Source organism: Musca autumnalis, unplaced genomic scaffold (assembly GCF_047663935.1).
Source record: "Musca autumnalis isolate F117 unplaced genomic scaffold, ASM4766393v1 scaffold_3, whole genome shotgun sequence".
Classification (NCBI taxonomy): Eukaryota; Metazoa; Arthropoda; class Insecta; order Diptera; family Muscidae; genus Musca; species Musca autumnalis.
Genome location: NW_027411866.1, coordinates 141,822,042 through 141,844,995, shown reverse-complemented (window position 1 = coordinate 141,844,995; position 22,954 = coordinate 141,822,042). Strand labels below are relative to the sequence as shown.

Sequence of the window (22,954 nt, the reverse complement as noted above, 5' to 3'; positions counted from 1 at the left end):
TTTTACAATTTAAAGTTCTATCTAGCTTAAAAAAACACCCGTACTAGAGAGTTCTTAATTATTGTCTTGGCTACAATTTTTGTCTTTGTGTTGGATCGATAATCAGTGGCTCGGCTGTTATATGCCAAAATATAAAAAAACCATTGAAAAAACTTCAAGCCAAAATCCGGAGGATTGATTTTCACCGACTTTTTTGCTAAGTACAATCCCAAGAATCAGAAACTCCAGGCGCTCGTTAACATTTGTTTGCTTCCATACAAATCGCCCCGGCCTAATACATAGGTTCATATTTTGATATATACCAGTGCTCACCAGAGAACCCTTACTGAGGGCAGGTGAGCGTAACTTTCAATGTAAAACACACAGTAATGTATCATATGTATGTGTCGCGACCTTAAGGGCTCGCTGGTGAGCAGAGCTCCGAATACTCGCCCGAATTCCACTCGCGAGTGAAACTCTTCTCGAATTTGATCAAGTTGAGGGCGACAACATGTCCCCTCCCCACCACCAAACAAAAACTTACCCCACAAAAAACTTGCCCCACCGCCAGAAAAATGTTGCACCAACAAAAAAATTATCACCCCCATATTTTCACTCGCGAGTAAATCGGAGCTCTGCTGGTGAGCACTGATATATACCCTATATCAAGGTACCTGGTATTTCGGATTTTAAATAGGTAGAAAACATTGGTTGTCTCATTTCTATTTTATTTCAATCGAACTCGTGTTGGAGGGTATAAGAAGTTCAACCCGGTCGAACTTAACACCGTTCTTATTTGTTACAGCTTTATGTTTCTGGTTCTACTTACCACCGAATACCTTACATGTTAAAGAATAAAAATCGAATTTTCGTACAATGGTCATTACATCATTATATGTTTATTTCTATGGAATTTTTAGCAATTGTCATCTTTATAAATACGATACGATACCCCTTGTTACGCTAATATTACAATTAAGAAATATAATTATCACATCTCATATACATAAGTTCATATACATATATAATTTTTTTCTTTGGTTTATATAATATCGCTTATGAATAATTTATTAAGCACAAATTTATGCCATGTTTATGTGCTGTCCATAAAATTGATGCCACATTTTATAAAATTGTTATATTTACATTTGATAATGTAGCCGATTTTTTTTTTGTCTAAACTAATGCTAAGTTTTCTATTTATACGATGTCAGCATTGTGTGATTAAAATAAACGATAACATAATAATTATAATATTATATGTATGTGCAATAGCTACATAAATATGTGTGGGTTTAATTTCATTTAGTAATGTGAAATTAATATTACTATTAAATAAAGAATAATTAAAATAAATATAAAAAAATATTTGTTTCAGAGCCGCAAATGTATTTTTTCCATGTTCTATTTGAAATTGAGTCAAAATAAGTGAGAAATAAATAAATGAAAGGAAATAGAGAAACGAGCCTCCTAGTTTCGATAAAATTTCGTGCGTAATATTTCTTTTTGAGAAGTAACGACAGCAGTAAAAAAACAATACAATGTAGGGTTCTACGATACCGGATTGTTCAGCAACCACACTGCATTAGCGTTACGGCCAGCGGCTGCCACCTCATCGTACTCATGTTTGTGTTTGTATCGTCTTTCTGTGTTGGGGAAAGCATATCCCGGAATGCCTGCCCAGGATTCTTTTGATCCGTGTCTGTGGAAGAAAAATCCTGGACAAATATGTATATTTTCAGATGCAATAGATCCGGTTGTGGATGCATCCCTCAGTAACCCCAACAGCAACAGTGTACACCACTGGCGACCAAGAAGAGAGCACACAAAATTCTGAATATTGCAACTTTTGACAGTGTGTTAGTAAGGTTGTACGCCCGCATGATGCAAAACAAAAACAAATCAAAACATTTGCTCTCTTTTGTGTGCTCTTTCGTAACTTCAACAATACTAAAGAACGGCATTGGTGTACACCAGCCGCTTTTTCCCAATCCCCGCAAATATTTCCTCTGTGCAACTTAATTGTCATGGATTTCGCGGTAAGATCGATCGATTAATGAGTCGGAAAAATAACAAGGTAGCTTCGGTGCAAGGAACCAAATTTAATAACAACTGCAGTTTACAGCGTTTTGATGGTTACCACGTACTGTGGAAGGATCGCACCAGGAGTGGAGGTTAGGTTTAGCTTTCATGTTGCACCAGTCTGTTCAATACAGAACTACTTCGCTTGATCCTGGCTCTAATACATACATGGAATGTATTGGGATATCAGTCTTTGGGGACTTTAATGCTCATCATGAGTTGTGGCATTCGGTCCTCGAAAATGACAAGAGGAGTATAGTGTTGGCTGAGCAGAATGAATGTTCTACGGCTGCACGGCCAAGGAGAACGCTACTAACAGAATAAGCGTAGAGTGCCACACTTCGCCAGATTTAACCAACGTGTCACTTGGCCTGACAAATGGCTTCAAATGACAACCCGTAATATCTCTTTAGTGAGACCATCTCCCCATAATTGTTTCAATCAGTAGACCGTCCGATTTCACCACTTCAACAATCATGGAAAAGCTAATTGGCCTAGTTTCAAAGAGTTCAATAGTTACGGCCTCTGAGACCAACTCTTCTGATGTTCGGGATCAGAGAGCACGTTCCGAAACATCGTCACTGCTGCAATCGCTTTCTATATACCTGTTGGTCGGATATCCGGAGTGAGAACAAATTTCTCAGCAGAGGCGACGGGATTAGCAAATGAGCGTGATGAGCTTGGTCGTGCCAACCCCAGTGATCCAAAGTCAGGCAGTTGATGCTGGAAGTTAACACAGGTTGGTTGATGAGTTGGAGCCGAAATACGCGAATTGTGGACCATGTAGTGACTTAACTCTCGAACCCTGGAAAGAAGGAATATAAGACTTCAGTCATGTTGCGCAAGTTATTTTAATCGACAGTTTGTCGAGCACCCTGCTAGTGACAGGGTGAAGAGAAGAGTGCCACGTCGCATTAGGTCTCTGCCGAGGAGGAACCACCACAATTTACAATCGATTACGTTGCCCATACCTTCACGAACGCTAAATCATACAAAGCGTTGGACCCTGACGGAATTTCCATGGTAATGCTGAAACAGCTGAATGAGGCGGGAGTCGAGTATCTCACCAAAGTTCTCAACCTGTCACTGGTTACCCACATCGTCCCCGAAGTTTGGAAAATGGACAGGGTGGTCCCGCTACTGAAGCCAGGCTAGATACCAGCAAACGTGAATTATATAGACCCATTTCCCTTTTGTCGTCCCTAGCAAAGACCCTTGAGGCTTTACTCCCCTCCCCCCCCCCCCCCAACTTCAGAAATCAGTATGGGTTCCATAAGAAGCACAGCAAGACAATAGAGCTGCACGCCACCTCCACACTTAATAGTCGAGGCATCAGTCATAGCAAGTCGTGCGATTGAAATATCACAGTGGCACTAGAATTATAAAAAGCCCTTGATACTGTCAAGCACTCCACGCTATTTGAGGACGTTGGATAATCATTTATATGTGTGGACTCCAGGGGCTGGATTCTTGTTCTATGAAAAATATTTCCTTTAATTTTTCTCGTTTGATAGTTTTTTCTTTAAAAATGTTCATTTCACATTTTCATAGAAAAAGAATTTATCCCCAGGAGTGAGTTGGTCAGAAAGTTACTCAAGTGTTTAACCTCTACCCCTACTGTATTCAACTGCCTCTAGACGACATTAAAATCGAAACGTATGCGAATGAGCGTGTTCACGTCGTCCGAGCTTGCCACAATTATCTACGACAAGCGGAGATGCAGGAACAAGGTTCTCAAGTCCTTAGCCGGGAGCACTTGGGGTGCAGATAAATGCACCTTGATTAGTCTGTAGTAAGCTATGCGGTACCAGTATAGTCCGCGAATAAAAGTGCAATGCGATGCAACCGTGAGAGCCATGATCTGCAAGTTGAGGTTCAGCGTTACAAGAGAGAACCCTTCGATTATCAAGCATCAAGAAGATGTAGTCGCTGATGGCATATACAACTATCGTGTGAATGCGGTCCCCGGAGAACATCACCCATCTATCGTAGGTAAGGAGCGTCAATTGCCTCGACAATCCGGAGTAGTTTTGGCTCAACTTTGTTCGGGATGGTGGAGCTGTATACATTTCTATAGGGCAAGGATCGTTGAAACTGTCAAAGCATCTGTCCTGTATGCGGCACGGGCCCGCACGACACTCTGCATCTTTACAACTGCCCTGCCCAACCCACGGCAAACCGTACATACAGAAGGGCACCTGGCTCTCACCGGACCATCGGTTAGCAGCAATCACAGCAGATATGTACAGCATACTAGTATTCAATACACTGGTCCAATTGGTTAATGAAAGCGCTCCTCGGTCCGTAATATATCTGTAAAATGGAGAAGTATTACAGGAGCCAGAATGAAGTCCGAAAATTCTACCAAAGAGTGAAGCATAAAACTGATGGCTTTGTTATAGGCACATCCTACTGTAGAGACGAGCAGAGTCATTGAGTTTCAGATACAGATAGTGTGCTCTGTATATGGAAAGAGCTTATTTCCAAGACACCACAGATCAGATCCCAGAAGATGTTATTGTGTGTACACCGCCCGACCAAGATGAGGTCAAGACAGCAATAAACTGACTGGGAGCTGGAGCTGATGGCTTATCTGCCGAACTTTTCAAAACCAGATAGCTAGTAGCACAAACTGGCAGGAAGAACGCATCCTATGTCCCGTCCACAAGAAAGGAAATAATACCTCAAGAAGTAGCAACAGTATACGTCTCGAAACTATATTCGCACAGACTCTAAACTTTACTTAAACAAAAATGTTGAACCTTTGGGGGGAGGTATCTTAAATAGAATACCGATTTGGACCATTTTCGAAGTAAAACTAAATCCGGACAAAATATTAGGAGATCCGAGGTTTGGACCAAATCGGTTGTTCCGTTTAAGATGATCATGCTTACCATTTTATTGAATTTTTTTGCACTTTTGAGGGGATGTACAGGAAGGAGTCGACCGATATGGCCCTTCCTCGAAATTAAACTAAGTTTAGACAAAATATTACGAAGGCCAAATTTTTTGTCGAATCGGATGATCCACTTGGTGCTTTTCACACCTTTCAGGTCATTTCCTCAGGAAGTATGGACTTGTCCCTGAAAAAATTGTACCTTCGAATACAAGTTGCTACAAAAAGAATCAAAGCGATTCAATAGCAAGCCTTGAACTGCAATTTTCCCATATTTTGTGTGGGAGGTACCCGAAGGATTGGAACCTTAGCCGTGTCTGGTAGAAATTACAATTCCGTGCGCACAATTTTAGCGAAAAGTTTTGAGCTTTTGTGAGTGATGAACTGAAGGAGTGGGTTGATATGAGTCATCTTCGAACTTAAACTAACCTTGAACAAAATATTACGAGGGCCAAATTTTGGACCCAATCGATTGATCTGTTTGAAAGTTATCGCGCGTTCCAGCCAGACAGGCAGACTGACGGAGAGAGGGACATGCCTATTTCGACTCCAAATTGTATGAAACCGATTTCGTCCAAACATACTTGGGGCCTAAAACCATGGGACACATTTTGCCCATATAAAAGGGTATTATAAGCATAAATGTTGAGGGTATAAAAAGCCGAACGGGAATCTGCTAAAAGTAGTCTAGCAGTAAACGACTATAAGACCAAATTGATGGTATCAACGCGAAATGCGTCTCCAGAACTCCTACCAACATCGGAAATTGGTAGTTATAATGTTGAGGTAATTAAAGACTTTGTATACCTCGGTACCGCCCTAAACACAACAAACAAAGAGTTTTGAAATAAGAAGAATAGTATTGGCCAACAGATGGCTAAAGTAAGCGGCTTAAAAGTCCGCAATTTTTATGATAGAACTTTAAAATTTGGTATAGAAGTTTCTATTACTCCCAGGACGTTTGGTATTGAAAAGGGTATATCGGTCCACGTTCCGTTCCACTGAACGGTACCTCTCGATGAAGGTTCTGACCCCAAAATCGTCCCGAAGTGGCTGATATTTGGTATTTAGTCCTCGTTGGGGGTATCAACCTTTCCACCTGAAATGTTCGTTATTGGTCCAGGTTTTCGGTATTTTAAAGGTTGTGGCCTCAATATCCGTCACGAAATGGCTGACATTTGGAATTACGTCTTCGTTGGGGGTACAAAACTGTCTGCTTGAAATTTGTACGTATACGACGACGTCTTAACATAGCCTCCCAATTTTCCCAATTTTCGGTAGTTTGAAGGTTGTGGCCTCAATATAGGACTGAAATGGTTAAAAATTTGGCATTTAGTCTCCGTTGGGGCTATTAAGCTCTCGACCTGAAATTTGTCATTATAGGCCAACGTCCCCATAGAACGGTACCTCCCAATTTTCGGTATTTTAAAGGTTGTGAACTCAATATGCCACTGCAATGGTTGAAATTTGGTATTTAGTCTCCGTAGGGGCTTTAAAATCCTTGACCTGAAATTTGCCGGTATAGGTCAACGTCGACATAGAACGGTTTGCGGTATCTTCAAGGTTTTAGCCTTAATATACCACTGAAAAGGCTAGAATTCGGTACTTAGTCTTCGTTGGGGGTATAAAACTTTCCATCTGAAATTTTTCGGTATAGGCCAACGTCTTAATATAGCCCCCATTGAGCGGTACCTCCCGCTTTTCATTATCCCTCCCGAAATGGCTGACATTTGGAATTAAGTCTTCGTTGGGGGTATAAAACATTCCACCTGAAAATTGTTGGCATAGATCAACGTCTTCGTAGAGCGATACCTTCCAATTTTCAGTATTTTCAAGGTTTTAGCTTCAATATACCACAGAAGTGGCTGGAAATCGGTACTTAGTCTTCATTGAGGGTATAGAACTTTCCACCTGAAATTTTTCGGTATAGGCCAACGTCTTAATATAGCGCCATAGAGCGGTACATCCTGATTTTCGATATTTTCAAGGTTTTAGCTTCAATATACGACTGAAATGGCTGGAATTCGGTACTTAGTCTTCGTTTGGGGTATAAAGCTTTCCACCGGAAATTTGTCGGTATAGGCCATTGTCTTAATATAGCCCTTATAGAGCGGTACATCCCGATTTTCGATATTTTGAAGGTAGTGGCCTGAAATTTATAATTGAGTCATCGTTCGGGGTATACAACTTTCCGCGTGAAAATCGTCGGGTAAGTCCACGTCTTCATATAGTGCCCATAGAACGGTTCCTTCCGATTTTCGGTATTCTTAAGGTTGTAGCCTCAACATCCCACCGAATTGGCTGAAATTTGTGTTCCCAGAAAATAGAAAATTTACTCGCAAAAACTGTGTAGTCAAAGGATAGAAAGAACAACGATGAGCTATTTTAAAGAGTGTTGCTACATTTTTTCTCTGAAGTGGATGTAGCTTGGTATTTTCGAATCGCAATGGAAAATTATCAATATAAAGTAATTATCATCGGTTAAGATATTATTCTCCTCCAAGGAATTATACTTAACGTAGAGAAAGAGCTTAGTAGTTACTAAATGCTCATAGTTACTTCAAAACAGTGGTGGAGGAGGGTATAGAAAGTTCGATACGGAGGTATTTAACGCCCTTCCTACTTGTTTTTAAACATTTTTCAATAGGTCCTCTTACTTTCAAAATATTAAAAAATACACTATTGGCTCTGAGTAAATACTTATTTATGTGTTAATTACGCAATGAAGAAAATTATATTATGCTGCAAATTGGCAAATGAAATTGTTTGTATTAAAACAAAATTTTAATTTTATATAATTTTTCAAATGACTGAATGGCTGTTTTTCATCAGAAAAATTATAAAAATTATAATACTACTAAACATAAATCTAAAAAAGAATAAAACTTAAACAAAAATCACAAACTATTAACAAACATATATAATATTGAAAAATATATAATATTAATTAGATAATTAAATTCACTAAAAAGCCAAAGAATACTATTTTCATACACAACTCCAAAATCTATCAAAGGTCCTACCTGTGTGGCTAGAAGTTTTTCAACTAACGTTCATTACCATGACAAATGTGCTATTTTAATTTGGTTTGACGTAAAAAGTATGAAACAACTGTCAATCAAATTAAGATAGAGCAATTATCATTATAAAAAGTGCCAGTATAAACGTACTATAATGATTCAATTGTGATCTAACTATCATTAACATTTTAAAGAAACAAACGTAAAAACTTATTTTAAATGTAAATAAAGGAATTTAACTTTGTATTGTAATGACAATGGACCGTCCAACAGAAATAAAAACATAATCTTAGAAAATTAACAAAAAAAAAAAAAAAAAACAACAAATAAAAGTCTTACAAATGTGCAACAATTTTGTTTGTTGTTGATTCCAATTTCTTTTGCTCTAAAAATCTTGCGTACACCAGTCGACAGAAGAATATTTTACCAAACCCAGAAACTCTTACAATTCACTTGCTTTCATCAGTCTCTTCGTCTTCCTTCCGATTTCCGTTTCATTATATTTATTCTGCTCCCCCATTTGTTTAGTATATACATTCACCCAACAAATCACATTCACCTCTATCCAAGGGTTTCATCCAGAGGGGATTGTAGTGTGGACATACTTTTCTCTGCATGGGTATTTTAATTTGTACCGTTGTTATGGGTGCACCCTCCCACTCATAGCCTTCAAAACGGAAACCATCAGATTTGTTGCATTGCATACTAAGTGGCTCCTCAATGTACATCGTATACAATTGGTCGACTCGTGGTTGTGTCCACTTGATGCTGCGATAATTCTTCGAACGTGCTCCATTCAAATGTATGTGACGTTGATGTTCCTTCCTGGAAGACAAAAAAAAAAACAGAGTGGAAATACAAATAGAAAACAACAAAGATTAAGGCAATCGTATAATATTTGTATGTGGGATTTGTTGGAAATTGACAATGCGAATAGCATGTGCTGCTGACCTCGAAGCCAATACTCAATTGCTTCCAAAGCAAAAACAAATTATTTAAAATTGGCGCCAAAGGACAACCTTAATGATTGCATTGAATTTTTCCGATTCAATTACCTCAAAGGCAGATAAATTATTTGTAAAATCTTTTATGTAACGATGACGAAGTGCAAATCAATCAATAATTTAAACAAACAAAAACCGAAGTTAATTTTGAACCCGTAATACCCTCACGATCTTGTGGAAGAAATCAAAATTTTGAACTTAATAAAATCGTGTTAAATTTGGTGAGATACCAAAACTTTGACTTCTATTGTCTACGTCCTAGGAATTGGTATCTAGACACTCAAAACAACATAAATTCCAATAATACCTGAGCATCAGTTAAGATATACTTAAAAAGTATATACTTAAACATGGACTTTCACTGTTAATTTATTATACATTTATGCATTTATGCTAACGAGGGTATATGGTATATAACAAAAATGTTTTGCAATCGATGAATCCGAGTTTCACCCTTTCAGAATTCGGGAACTTTTAACATATTCTATAAAGTATGACTACAATTCTTTAAAATGAAGTGTTTCAGGAGGGATCCCACAATGTCGGCCATTGAAATTAATTTTCGTGGAAGCTGTGTTGGCATCAATGTAGAAAAATGGGTAAAAATGGGTTGAAGCCAACAAGTTTTTTTATGTTCCCATGCGATTTCTAGCTTAACCTTACATTTTATAGACCTATTCCCAAAGAATGAATCACAGAATACTCCATGGGCAATAAGATAGCTGTGTATGATTTTTCGATATATCCACTGCATCCACCTAAAATTGATGCTGACATTTTGAAGCCGGATTTTCGGGGTTTTTTGATTTTTTTTAATAATCCGGGCGCGCAAGAAGATGATATTCCAAACTCATAACACGATTATAGAACTCGTGATTTTACGTCGTTTGGTGCATATCTCATGAGTGTGCTCCTTACAGCATCCTAGTAATTGGAGTCGAAAGGCAAAAATTTCATGCGTGAATTTTCTTACAAAACATATTTTTTGCGTGTAAAATTTACAAGTGTCATTCAATTTCCTTTGAAACCAGCGTGAATATAGTTTTTTTACGCGACGGAAGCCTTCCGCGATCGAATTCATCTACTAAAACCGCGGATATAGATACCTTGAACCGTTAAAAACCCCTAATGAAGACCAAATTTCAGCCATTTCGATGGAATATATAGGCCATAACCTTAAAAATACAAAAAATAGGGAGGTACCATTCTATGGGGGCTATATGAAGGCGTGGACCTCTACCGACAAGTTTCTGGGGGAAAGTTGTATACCACCAACGAAGACTAAATATCAAATTTTAGCGATTTCTGAGGAATATTGAGGCCACAACCCCTAAAAAAAACGAAAATCGGGAGGTACGTTCTATGGGGGCTATATGAAGGCGTGGGGGCCTATACTGACAAATTGTATATGAAACGTTTAATGACCCACATGAAGACCAAATACCCAATTTTATCCATTTAGGTGTGATATTGAGGCCACAACCTTCAAAATACCGGAAATAGGGAGGTACCGTTCTATGGGGCTATATGAAGGAGTGGACCTATAGCGACAGATATCATAATGAACGTTTAATATTTTAAATTGCAGCCATTTCGGTGGGTTGCTGTGGCCACAACCTTCAAAATACCTCAAATCGGGAGGTACAGTTGTATGGGGGCTATTTAAAGCGTGGACCTATACCGAAAATTTTCTGAAGTTTTATACACCAATGAAGACTAAATACCAAATTTCAGCCATTTCGGTGTAATGATGAGACTAAAACCTTCAAAATATCGAAAATCGGGTGGTACCGTTCTATGAGGGCTATATCAAAACATGGACCGATATAGCTCATTTGCAATACCAAAAATCCTAGGAGTAATAAAATCGTCTATACCAAATTACAAACATCAATCTTAAAAATTGCGAGTTGCATCTTGATTTCAACAGACGGACATGGTTATATCGTCTTAGAAATTTACCCTGATCAAAAATATATATACACTTTATAGGGTCTCCGATGAATATTTCGATGCGTTACAAATGGAATGACAAATTTAATTACACCCTCCATATTATGGTAGAGGGTATAAAAATTAAGTTACAATGTTTTAGTTATAAAAACTAAAAACTAGAAAATAATTTTTCTCTTAGCCTCAATAAGTATATTCTTCTATATTATGTGATCTCTCAAATAAAACGTTTGCATTTAATTTAAAAATGGTTACAAAATTACATGGCAATAAACGGCATGCGTTGAGGCTAAGAGAAAAATTATTTTCTATTTTGTAGTGCATCTATACATATAAAAGAGCTTAGTGAGCAAGTGACTGAGTGAGTGACTGACATATCATCGCGCAGACAAAACCGCTGAAGCTAGAAAGCTGAAATTTTGACTGTGGGTTGCTGTCGGTGTGTAGGGGTGAGATAAGGCTGGGTTTTTGGAAATTCGACCTAGAACCAGTATTGAGATATGGAAGTACTTTTTGAAATTCGTACTTATGAGCACGAAAAGTACTTAATTTGGTACACTTTGGATTTGGGCGAACGAATATAGCTGGGATCATGAAATTTGGAATTAAGATTACTGTTGGACTGTAGAACTGACTTAGTCTTGGAAATTCGTACTTTTGGGTACGGGAAAGTACTAAATTTGGTACAATTTAAATATACCTGGACAGTTAGAGCTGTAATCCCGAAATTTGGAATTAAGATTACTTATGGGGTGTAGGATTGAGGTAGTTTCGGAAATTCGTACTTATGGGTACGGAAAGTACTAAATGGTACTAAGTTTGGTACATTTTTGATTTGGGTGAATAGATAGAGCTGGAATCCTGAAATTTATAATTAAGGTTACTTATGGAGTGTAGGATTGATGTAGTTTTGGAAATTCGTACTTATGGGTACGGAAAGTACTAAATAAAACTAAATTTGGTACAATTTATATTTGGGTGAACGGATAGAGTTGGAATCCTGAAATTTCCAATTAAGGTTACTGTTTGAGTGTAGGATTGAGGAAGTTTTGGAAATTCGTACTTATGAGTACGATAAGTACTAAATTTAGTACAATTTGGATATTGGGGAACGAATAGAGCTGGGATCCTGAAATTTGGAATTAGGATTACTGTTGGACTGTAGGATTGACTTAGTCTTGGAAATTCGGAGCTGGAATCCTGAAATTTGGAATTAATATTACTTATGGAGTGTAGGATAGAGGTAGTTTCGGAAACTCGTAATTATGGGTACGAAAAGTAATAAATGGTACTAATTGGTACAATTTAGATTTGGGTGGATGGATAGAGGTGGAATCCTGAAATTCGCAATTACTGTTGGAGATAGTTATTGAAATTCGTACTTTCATACGAAAAGTATTAATGGTATTATGAATAAAGGTGAAATTCGGAAATTTGGTATTATAGCCGCTGTTGGTACAATAAGTGTATGAAAATTGCACAGAATTTGGTCCAAATTGTTATTGAAATTGTGAAATTCGGCAGAAGTATAGCAGTTGACGCTTAGAGTGAAGATAGAGAGAAAGTTTTGGAAATTAATGTATACGAAAAATACTAAAGATATAGTTTTGGATAAAAGGAAGTCATTTTTGAAACTTATACATACTACAAGTACTAAATCTGGTACCAGTTTGGTGTTGCATGATGGGATATAGGTGGAATTTCGAATTGTTGTATGAGGGATTGTGTTGGTGTTGGTGTGCATACAAATTCTAAAATTAGGCTGAGGGCTGGATGATTTATTGAGAAATACGAAATGTACTTAATGCTATTAAAATTGACGTTGGGTGTAGCAGTGAAGATGAAATTATATCATAAGTGCGTGAATAGTTAAAAATTGCAATAAATTTGGTATTTGGCTAAAGAATAGAAGTGAAATTCTGATATAGTGTTGATTTGTCAGGTTCATTCTTAGAGGTGGTCGTACAATAAGTGTAGTAGAAGTATTACATAATACTAAATATTGATGCGCTGGTATTGGGTGAATCAATAATGAAATCTGTTATGAGGATAACTGTTGAGATTGGATCAGAATGTTTATTTAAATCCGCATTTAAATGTATGAAAGGTTTCTACATGTAATACCAGTGACATAGGGTGAACAAGTAGAGCTAAAACTTTAACATTTGAGCTGAGATCCTGGATTTTAAAAATTGTACTGAATAATTGCTTCTGGTTAACACGAATTCGGTTTCTAAATAATGACTGAAATTAAACGTACCTTTTCAAAAAAAATTGTTTTTATCTTTGCTGTCTATTGTAAACGTTATAGTAAGTTCATTTGAAAAGGTAGATATATGCGGCTAATGTTTTACAAGAAGGTTTTTACTTCCTGAGAAAAAAGGCCTAAAATAAAATGTCTCAAAAATTAACTGTTATATAGGGTAACATTTTCTACATTTTGATATCACAAATTCCAAAATTCGGTTGGAAAATGTGGATTACATTTTCAAAATAACCATACCGTTCTAATAAAACGTGGACTGGAATTTAAAATGTAGGCCGCTGTTGAAGTGTAAAGGTCTTTTTTTGAAATTCGAACAAAACGTATACGACGAGCATTACTTGAAAGAAATTAAATATCAATTCAAATAGGTATTAGTACATCAAAATTTTCTGTTTTCTTCTTATTAAATATTGTTTATTTGTATATTATTGCTTTTCCGCTTACGAAATAGCGGGCATTTTGCTAGATTATATATAAAACAATGTAACTTATTTTTTTTTTTTTTTAATTACACTGTACAACAAAATTGAACTTTTTTTAAATCATAAGAAACCCCGCACAGATTATGAAAGTTTACCAAAAAAAGACAAAAGACACGTGTATCGGCGTTTTGAAAGTTTACGTCGGTAAGTAACCTAAATAGGCGTGACAAGTTCCGCCCATTTCTATAGGTTTTGAAATATTCTACATCAGATTCCTTGGAATCCATGCATTTTAGGTATAAAGTGTCTTTGGAAATATTACTGACAACAATGTGGGGTATTTTTTTATGTAAAAAATTAACCCTCATACGAGTCACTAAACGGGTCTTTTTGGTCCCTTTTTCCAAAAACCTTTAAAAACTCCTTTAAAATGTGATCATATCATATCAAAATATTCTACAAAATTATTTGTCATCAAATTTTACTATAGGTCTCCGAATACAAAACTCTAATAAGTCGCCGAATAAATAAAATATGTATTTACAATATATATCATGAAAATATATACATCAAATTTACCAACAAAACACCCAAATATTTTTTTAATAAATTTGTTTTGTTCTTTTTTCGAGTTGATGCATGAAAGTAACATGAAATTTAGTTCTAGACGAAAGGTGTTAAAAGAAGAAATATTCTACATAAAATTTCATTGTGAATCCCGGAACAAACCAGATATCTAAGTAAAATACTTTGTTAACAAAATGACGTTACAAAATTAGATATTATAGATAGAAACTATTTGTTAAACTTTTACACTCTTAATTCAAATTTATGCAATCCTGAGTCAAAATCTCCTAAAATACTTCACTTTTTGGGGATTGTGTTAAAAGGAGAAATGTTCCAAATCAAATTTCATTATGAGTATCTAAACAAAAGAAATTTGTAGCTACAATATTTAACATTTCCAGAAGATTTCGCTTTTAAATATGATTTAGGACCATATTCTACCGTTTTTATTCAAATTTTCGTTATCTGCGGTTACAAAATATATTTTATTGATGTTTTTTCATAATAAGTTCTTTCCGATGATTATGTGTGCTCGATCCAAATTGTCCTGATCGGACGTATTTAAGTACTATAAACTAAAATAACGTCATCAGGATAAGTCATCGATTCCTGATATTGTATGTGAAAATACGGGGATAATCTACGGCTATTGTCCAGTGAATATATATAACAAACGAGTCCTAACGAGTCCTCTGGCAAAATTGAGTGAATTAATCAAAGTAACTAGCCATACCCTAACTAAATTTGTTATAATCATTCATAATACCCACATGTATGTCTGTGTCTACGGTTAATTCAGTCAATTTTATCAGAGCAGGAGTAGCTGCCATCATTATAGTATTAAGGATCATGCCAAAATCATTGGTTTTAGGACTCGTATGTCGGATATATTCACTGAACAATAGTCGTAAACTATCCCCGCATTTTCACATACAATATCAAGAATCTATGACTTATCCTGATGACGTTATTTTAGTTTATACTATTAAAATACGTAATTTTACAAAGTCCGATCTGGGTTATCAATATTTTCCCCATATATATTCACAATAGATATTTCAAAAACAATTTGGATCGAGCATACATAATCTTCTGAGAGAATTTATTATGAAAAAAACATCAATAAAATATATTTTGTGACCACAGATAACGAAAATGTGAATAAAAACGGTAGAATATGGTCATAAATCATATATCAAAGCGAAAGCTTCTGGAGATGTTAAATAATAATAAATAAGATGTTAAATATTATAGCTAAAAATTTCTTTTGTTCAGATACTCAGAATGAAATTTGATTTGGAACATTTCTTCCTTTGACACAATCTCCAACAAGTGAAGTATTTTAGGAGATTTTTAATCAGTATGGAATGAATTTTAATTAAGAGTCTAAAAGTTTTACAAATAATTTCTATAATTTTGTAACGTCATTTTCTTAGCAAAGTGTTTTACATAGATATCTAGTTTGTACTGGGACTTACAGTGAAATTTTGTGTAGAATATTTTTTCTTTTAACACCTTTCGTCTAAAACTATATTTCATGTTATTTTCATGCATCAACTCGAAAAAAGAACAAAACAAATTTATTCAAAAAATATTTGGGTGTTTTGTTGACAAATTTGATGTATATATTTTCATGATATATATTGTAAATACATATTTCATTTATTCGGCGACTTATATTGAAATTTTATGGAGAAAATTTTTGTCTTTGACGTCTTCTATATAGAATGAAGTTTTGTGGGACAAAAATTAATAATAAAAGATAAAGTACAACATTAAGCCTACAACGTAATTTTACTTTTGACAGATTCCTGGCGCTTAGTTACGATTTAGAGTTTTGGTGTATTCGGAGACCTATAGTAAATTTTTATGACAAATAATTTTGTTGAATATTTTGATCAGATACGATCACATTTTAAAGGAGTTTTTAAACGTTTTTGGAAAAAGGGACCAATAATACCCGTTTAATGACTCGCATGAGGGTTAATTTTTTACATAAAAAGATACCGAACACTGTTGTCAGTAATATTTTCAAAGACACTTTATACCTAAAATGCATGGATTCTAAGGAATCGGATGTCGAATATTTCAAAACTTGTAGAAATGGGCGGAAATTGCCACGCCGATTTAGGTTACTTCCCGACGTAAACTTACAAAACGCCGATGCACGTGTCTTCTTGTTTTCGGTCCTCCTTCATAATCTGGCCGAATTATCTTTTAATTATTTTTTGTGTTGTACAGTGTTCGTTTTATACCCTTCACCATAATATGGATGCTATAATTAAATTTGTCATTCCGTTGGTAACACATCGAAATATTTTAAGTCGATAACCATGTCCGTCTGTCCGTGCGTCCGTCTATTGAAATCAAGTTACAGCTCGCATTTTTTAAGATAGAGCTTTTTAATTCGGTATAGAAGTTTATATAACTCCTAAGAAGTTTGGTATTGAAAATGGGCTATATCAGTCCACGTTTTGATATAGCCCCCATAGAACGGTGCTTCCCGATTTTCGGTATTTTGAATGTTGTAGCTTCATTATAACAACGAAAATGCTGAAATTATATATTTAGTTTTCGTTCTGGGTACAAAACTTTCAACCTGATATTTGTCGGTATAGGTCCACGGTCTCATATAGCCCCCATAGAACGGTACCTGCCGATTTTCTGTATTTTGAAGAGTGTGGCCTAAACATCCCACCAAATTTTCCGTATTTTGAAAATGTTGGATACAAAATCCCACCGAAATGATTTAAATTCGGTGTTTAGTCTTCGTTGGGGCATAAGACTTTCCACCAGAAACTTGTTGGTATAGGATCACGTCTTCTTATAGCCCTCATAGAACGGTATCCTCCGATTTTCAGTGTTTTGAAAGTTGTAGCCAAATTATTCAAACGGAGTAACTGAAATTTCATCCCTTGCAAAAAATCAGACAGTATTGGTTAACGTTTTGCGATAGCCCCATTTAACCGTAGCCACCATTTAAAGTGGTTCGTGTTGGATGGTATAAAAGGTTCGGCGCGGCCGAACTTATCTCCGTTCTTACTTGCTTTTTCCATCGTTATTTGTACTTGTCCTTCTGTATTAGAAGATTTGATCATCAATATTTGTCATCGGAAATTTTGACAAGTTGCTGGTGGCTTATACCCTAGATGGACGACAACGTTAATTTGCATTAACTCCTTTATAGCCTAGACAGATGGTAGCGTTAATTTGCATTGGCAATACCGTAAAAGAGAACCCATATTCATGTAGGAGCATAGATGGTCAAAATTACTCTTAAATATTTTTTAAGGGAAAAATAAAACTGCGTTTCTGTTAGAATTGTTTAACTTTTTTAATATTTTTAACACACAGACGACATCTAAACAATTACAACAAATGATTTTATTAAAAATAAAATAACAAAACAACCCGTAAATGTTTATTTATCTTGTAACTAGAGTTGTGTCGTTCATGAACGAACCGGCTCAAAGGAACGATTCCGTGAAAAGAACGAACGGATGCGTATCCAGCTCATTCTTTTATATCGTTCATTTAGATCCCCGATGGACGAGTCATTGCTGCTTACAAAATTAGCAGCATTGGTTTTGCTCTAAACAAACGCTGCGTTAGCGGAAGCAGCACAAATTTCCACACAAAACAAACAATGATTCAGAGAGCTACTCTCGCTCAGTAACTCACCTCATTCAGTAGCAGATCTCGGTCTCTCTTTTGCATCATTCGTTCATCTGGTTCTTTCATATCAAAACCACCACCACCACTACGTTCAGAAACAAAACCACCCCCATTAGCACACAAACAAGCAAGTAACACAACAGTTGTGTCATTCGTGAACGAACATTTTCAAAAGAACGATTCGGTGAAAAGAACGACGGAGTCATATGCAGCAGAGAACGAACGACTTCAAAAGAAAATAATACAGTCAAATGTATTGTTGAACGAAAAAGAGCCAACGAAAGAAGTAAATGACCCGGATCTTTTTGGTGAACGGAATGAAAAAGATCGATCCGCTCAATGAACGAGATTGCCCAACACTAGTTGTAACAACGAAAAAGAGAAACAAACCACAGCAACGCTGTCGTGCGAGAAAGCCCATCTATGTGTAGGAGAGAGAGAGAGCATATTCATGCTCTGAGACACAAGGAAAACAGCAAATTGCAGCGCAAAAAACAACAAAACAGTTGTCTACCAGCAATCAGCTGTTTCGTAAATGCAGAAACTGTCGTCTGTCGGGCAAAATTTAAATGCCGTCTGTCTAGGGTATTATTTAAATTAATTCGTGCATTATCCTAATTCTTAATGCACAAAATCGAACTGTATTTAAACTGCATTTACTAATTTTAATATGGCAATACTGTAGCAACATTCTATTGATTTGCACTGAGTATCAAGAAATAGATATTGCAATGCAATCAAAAATTTGCAGTTAAAACAACAAAATACATGTTAACCAACAATCAGCTGATTCATAATTGCAGAAACTGCAGCCTGTCAGGGTAAAATTAAATACACGTCTTAATGCAACTTAACGTTGCCGTCTGTCTAGGGTATTAGAACGCCGAGATGCCGGCAACCTTGTTGTCGGAGACCCAGGTTCGAATCTCAGAATGGCTCATGCTGAAATCAGTTTATTTTTGCCTTATTAAGGCGGTTATGACCTAAGAGGTACATTGAAAAATTAGGAATCCCCCGAAGTCCCACACATTCAACCATTATGCTACGATTCACGGTTGGTTGAGTCCGATCATCAGGCATACCAGTATGGTTTACGTATATATGCCAGTTTCCAAGTTTAGCTTTCGTCTGGGCTAAATGGAGGTTATGGCCAGAAGAGCAAAACATCATAGAGGTTTTTAATTCCCACGCCAATTTGTTATTTTATTTTAAAGTCTCTATATATTTGGTAGTTACGTCTACCAAAGTAGTAAATACCCGTTATTTTGAAGTTTTTGCTGGGAGAATGTTGTTTAGGAGTTCTCCCGTTTTTAATTTAATTAGCCGAATAGAAACTTCTTGGCAAAAATGTGTTTCAACCACAAGATTCGAAGTTAATGAATATAAATATAATACAGGAACTAAATTATTACAAAATATTACAAAAAATCCCTCAAAATTATTCACGTTGTTTTTGTCTTCATATAACCACTGGTCGTGGTGGCATTGCCTTATTTCGCCATCCTTCTACACCCGCAACATAATTTAAATTCCCATTTTTCCAACTCTCTATACTTACTTTTTCATATAAATGAAATAATTCTCCAGGGCATCCTCTGATACAGAGCTTTTGCAAACTTCAAGTTTTGTGGCCGGATAGTAGTGAACGTAATTAACGCACATTTCATCGCTAATGGAAAAACCGCCAAGTGTGGCCTTTTCATAGCCAATGGTATTGTAGTAGCAGGTGGTAACCAAGGCATCGCCCTAGAAAATGTACAAAACAAATGAGAATAAAAACCAAATAATTTAAAAAAAATGAATATTTAAGACTTTATGAAAAATTAGAAGAAAGGATATTTTATAGAAAATATGAAGAAAACTATGTAAACGTTTCCCAAACAAAGGTCATTGTTTTAATGTGTCTAACCTAAACATCTTCAGTGGTATATTATAGCAAACCCCGTTTGTCCTTAGCAGCATCGTTCAACAACATCATCAAGTCCTAATTTAAAATAATGATGTTGACGGCTAAGTTTATTCCACCCACACAACAGGATAGAACAATATTGTCAATCAATGTCACGAAAGATTCTTGACAAGAATTGTGACGAAAAAAAAAATGCAAAGAAAATGAGATTGCTACAAGATTTGAATCTAAATCAGATCAGCTATTGTAACAAAGACATATTGTAAATAAGTAAGAAAGACGTCTGACAGCACTGACCATGTGCCACCACACAACAATACGTAATACGAAATAAGTAAAACACATTTTCAAGGATGTTCACCTACTTTAAACTGTAAAAGAAACAGGATAATGTAAAAGCGGCTGGACAATAATTAGTGCAAAACAAGTAAAAGAAAGTATCAGTCGGCTTTGCCGATAGGTATATACCCTCAGCCTATGTGAATTGAAACTTTCATCTACGGGCAGATCGAATGTATTTAGGGTCTTTTCAGAATTTTATGGCCCTGTTTGGACCTTTGAAATTGCAGACAAAAATATGGATGAGGGTTAAGGAGGACTTGAAGGAATGGACCGGCATAGTTAATTATGGAAGGGAATCTTATTTTGGGAGTCATATTTTTTCGATAGATTTGGCACCTTCTAGTCATTTCAGTGGGTCATCGTATAACTTTTGGACCAGTATACCAGGAAACATGGACTTGTCCACGGAAAACATTTTATCGCTGCAAACAGGACCACAACGAACAACATCGGTTTACATTTCCAAAGGATCTTCGAACAGACCCTTAACTGCACTTAGACACAAATGCTGAACTTTTGTGGGGTAGGTGCCCTAAGGAGCGGACGGATATGGACCATTTTATAAGTTACACTAAATTTGGACAAAATATTAGGAGATCCAAAGCTTGGACCAAATTGGTTGCCATGTTCAAGAGAGTTTACCATTTTAGTGAATTTTTAAATATTGGGGGGAAGGAAGTACTGGAATTTTTGCCAATATTCGGATTGAAACTATGTTCGGACAAAATATGATGAAGGTCCAATTTTGGACTAAACCGGTTGATCAGTTCGTGAGTAATTGTGCTCTCCAGCCACTACATTTAGTACCATAGGGATGTGTACACCTTTCCGGCTGTTTTCTCAAGAAGCATTGACTCGCTCCTGAAAAACTTTTACCATCGTAATTGAGGCAGCGAATGCAGGCCTTAAAGTGAACTTATCCGAAATTTTGTGTGGGAGGTTCCCGAAAGAGCGGACAAATATAGTCCATATTCGAATCTGTTTTATGTCTGGTAGACATATAAGGGTGTGTAAAGTATGGATCAAATAGGTCACTCCTTTCAAGAGTTATCGTGCGCAATTTTTCCGAACATTTTTGAACTTTTGAAGGAGTGGACCGATATGGCTTATCTGCGAACTTAAACTATGTTTGGACAAAAAAGAAGTAAGAAAGTATCAGTCGGCTGTGGCAATGTGGCAGCGAATAAAAGTTGTTACAACACACGATTCGATAGCAGCCCAAAACTGAATTTTTACGAAATTTTGTGTACTCGAAGAAGTTGACATATATAGCCGATTTTCGAAGCTATGTCTCGTAGAAATATAACGATGTGCAAAGTATGGACCAAATCGGTTACTAACTTCGAGAGTAATCGTGTGTACCATTTTAATGAAAAGTGTTGAACTTTTGTGGGGTAGGTATCTAAAGGAGTGGACAGATATGATCCTTCTTAGAACTCGAATTCAAATTTGCACAAAATATTACAACTGCCAAATTCTGAAACGGTGCGGTTCAGCCACTACATATGGTGGCATAGCGGATTTTTAGAGCTCTCGGGACATTTTTTTCAGGAAGTGTTGACTTGCGCCTGAAGTCAGTACTTCCGGAAAAAATGTCCCGAGAGCTCTAAAAATCCGCTGTCCACGTTTTGATATTGTCCTCATAAAAGGTACATCCCGATTTACGGTTTTTTGAAGGTGAGATAACGTTGCTATTATCTCACCGAAATGTCTGAAATTTGGTGTTAAGTCTTCTTTGAAGCTACAAAATTTTCCCCCAGACGTTTGTGCGTATAGGTCCACATTTTGATATACATAGACCCCATAGAAACCCCTAGATTTTGTAAATTTTGAAGGTTTCACCCTCATGAACTGGCTGAAAAATTATATTTGGTCTTCTTTGTGGCTACAATACTTTCCCCGAGAAATTTGTCGGTATAGTTCCATGTTTTGATATAGTCCCCATAGAACGATATCCCCCGATTTTCGTTATATTTTTATGATTTAACCACATAAATCTACAGAAATTGGAATATACAACATTCCTGCAGAGAATTGTCGATACAGGTTCACGTTTTGATATATCCGCTATAAAAATGTACCTCGGGAGGTATTTTGAAGTTTCTGGCCATATTACCCTATCGAAATGACTTAAATTTGGTATTTAGTATTCGATATGGATATAAAACATGCCTACATATAATTGTGGGTATAAATTCACGTTTTAAGATAACCCCCGTAGAAGAGGTAATGAGGATTTTACGTATTTAAGGTATTGCCATACGGCCACTGTAGTGACTGTAACTTGGCATTTCTACTTTTCAATAGGTAGAAAAGTTTCACGAAAAAATTATCTATATAGTGGAGAAAATTTGTGACCACTGGGAATCTCCAATGTCAAATTACGGATTGTTCGATAAAAAAGTTTAGCTAAAATTTTTAAAATATCTGAAATCGGAAGGTATCGTTTTGTGGGGGCTATACATATTGACAATTTTTGATGGGGAAGTGCTACGAGGCTACGTCTCAGACGGTCCATCCATTGAGTTCAATTTTCAATGACTCGTTCAAGCTTTTCGACTGGTAACTGGCGAATGGTACGTCTGATGCTTTCCCCTAAGATCGGAATCGAAGCTGCTTTATCCGCATACAATTTTGACTTTACATATTCTCACAGGAAAAAGTCGAACGGAGTGATATGAGACGATCTTGGTGGCCAATCGACTGGTCCAAAACGTGCTCACCGAAGTGTTCTTTCAATAAAAATAAATCCATTGATTGATGCGATGCGTGGGAAGTGGCGCCGTTTTGTTGAAATCAAATGTCGCCAAGATTAAGAGCTTCAATTTCAGACATCAAA

General features: G+C 36.3%; 1 protein-coding gene across 2 annotated transcripts in view; it reads right to left on the bottom strand.

Moving 5' to 3' along the window:
- Nucleotides 1–864: 864 nt before the first annotated feature.
- The window catches only part of Tbh (Tyramine beta hydroxylase), a 135,752-nt gene continuing 113,662 nt past the window's right edge, over nt 865–22,954 (bottom strand). For both annotated transcript variants that reach the window (XM_073974586.1, XM_073974587.1), the window contains exons 8-9: nt 19,423–19,610; nt 865–8,802 (exon numbers count right to left, since the gene is read on the bottom strand). In XM_073974586.1, coding sequence (XP_073830687.1) covers nt 8,502–8,802; nt 19,423–19,610 — 489 coding nt within the window. In that variant the 3' untranslated portion in view covers nt 865–8,501. The remainder of the gene's footprint in view (nt 8,803–19,422; nt 19,611–22,954) is intronic.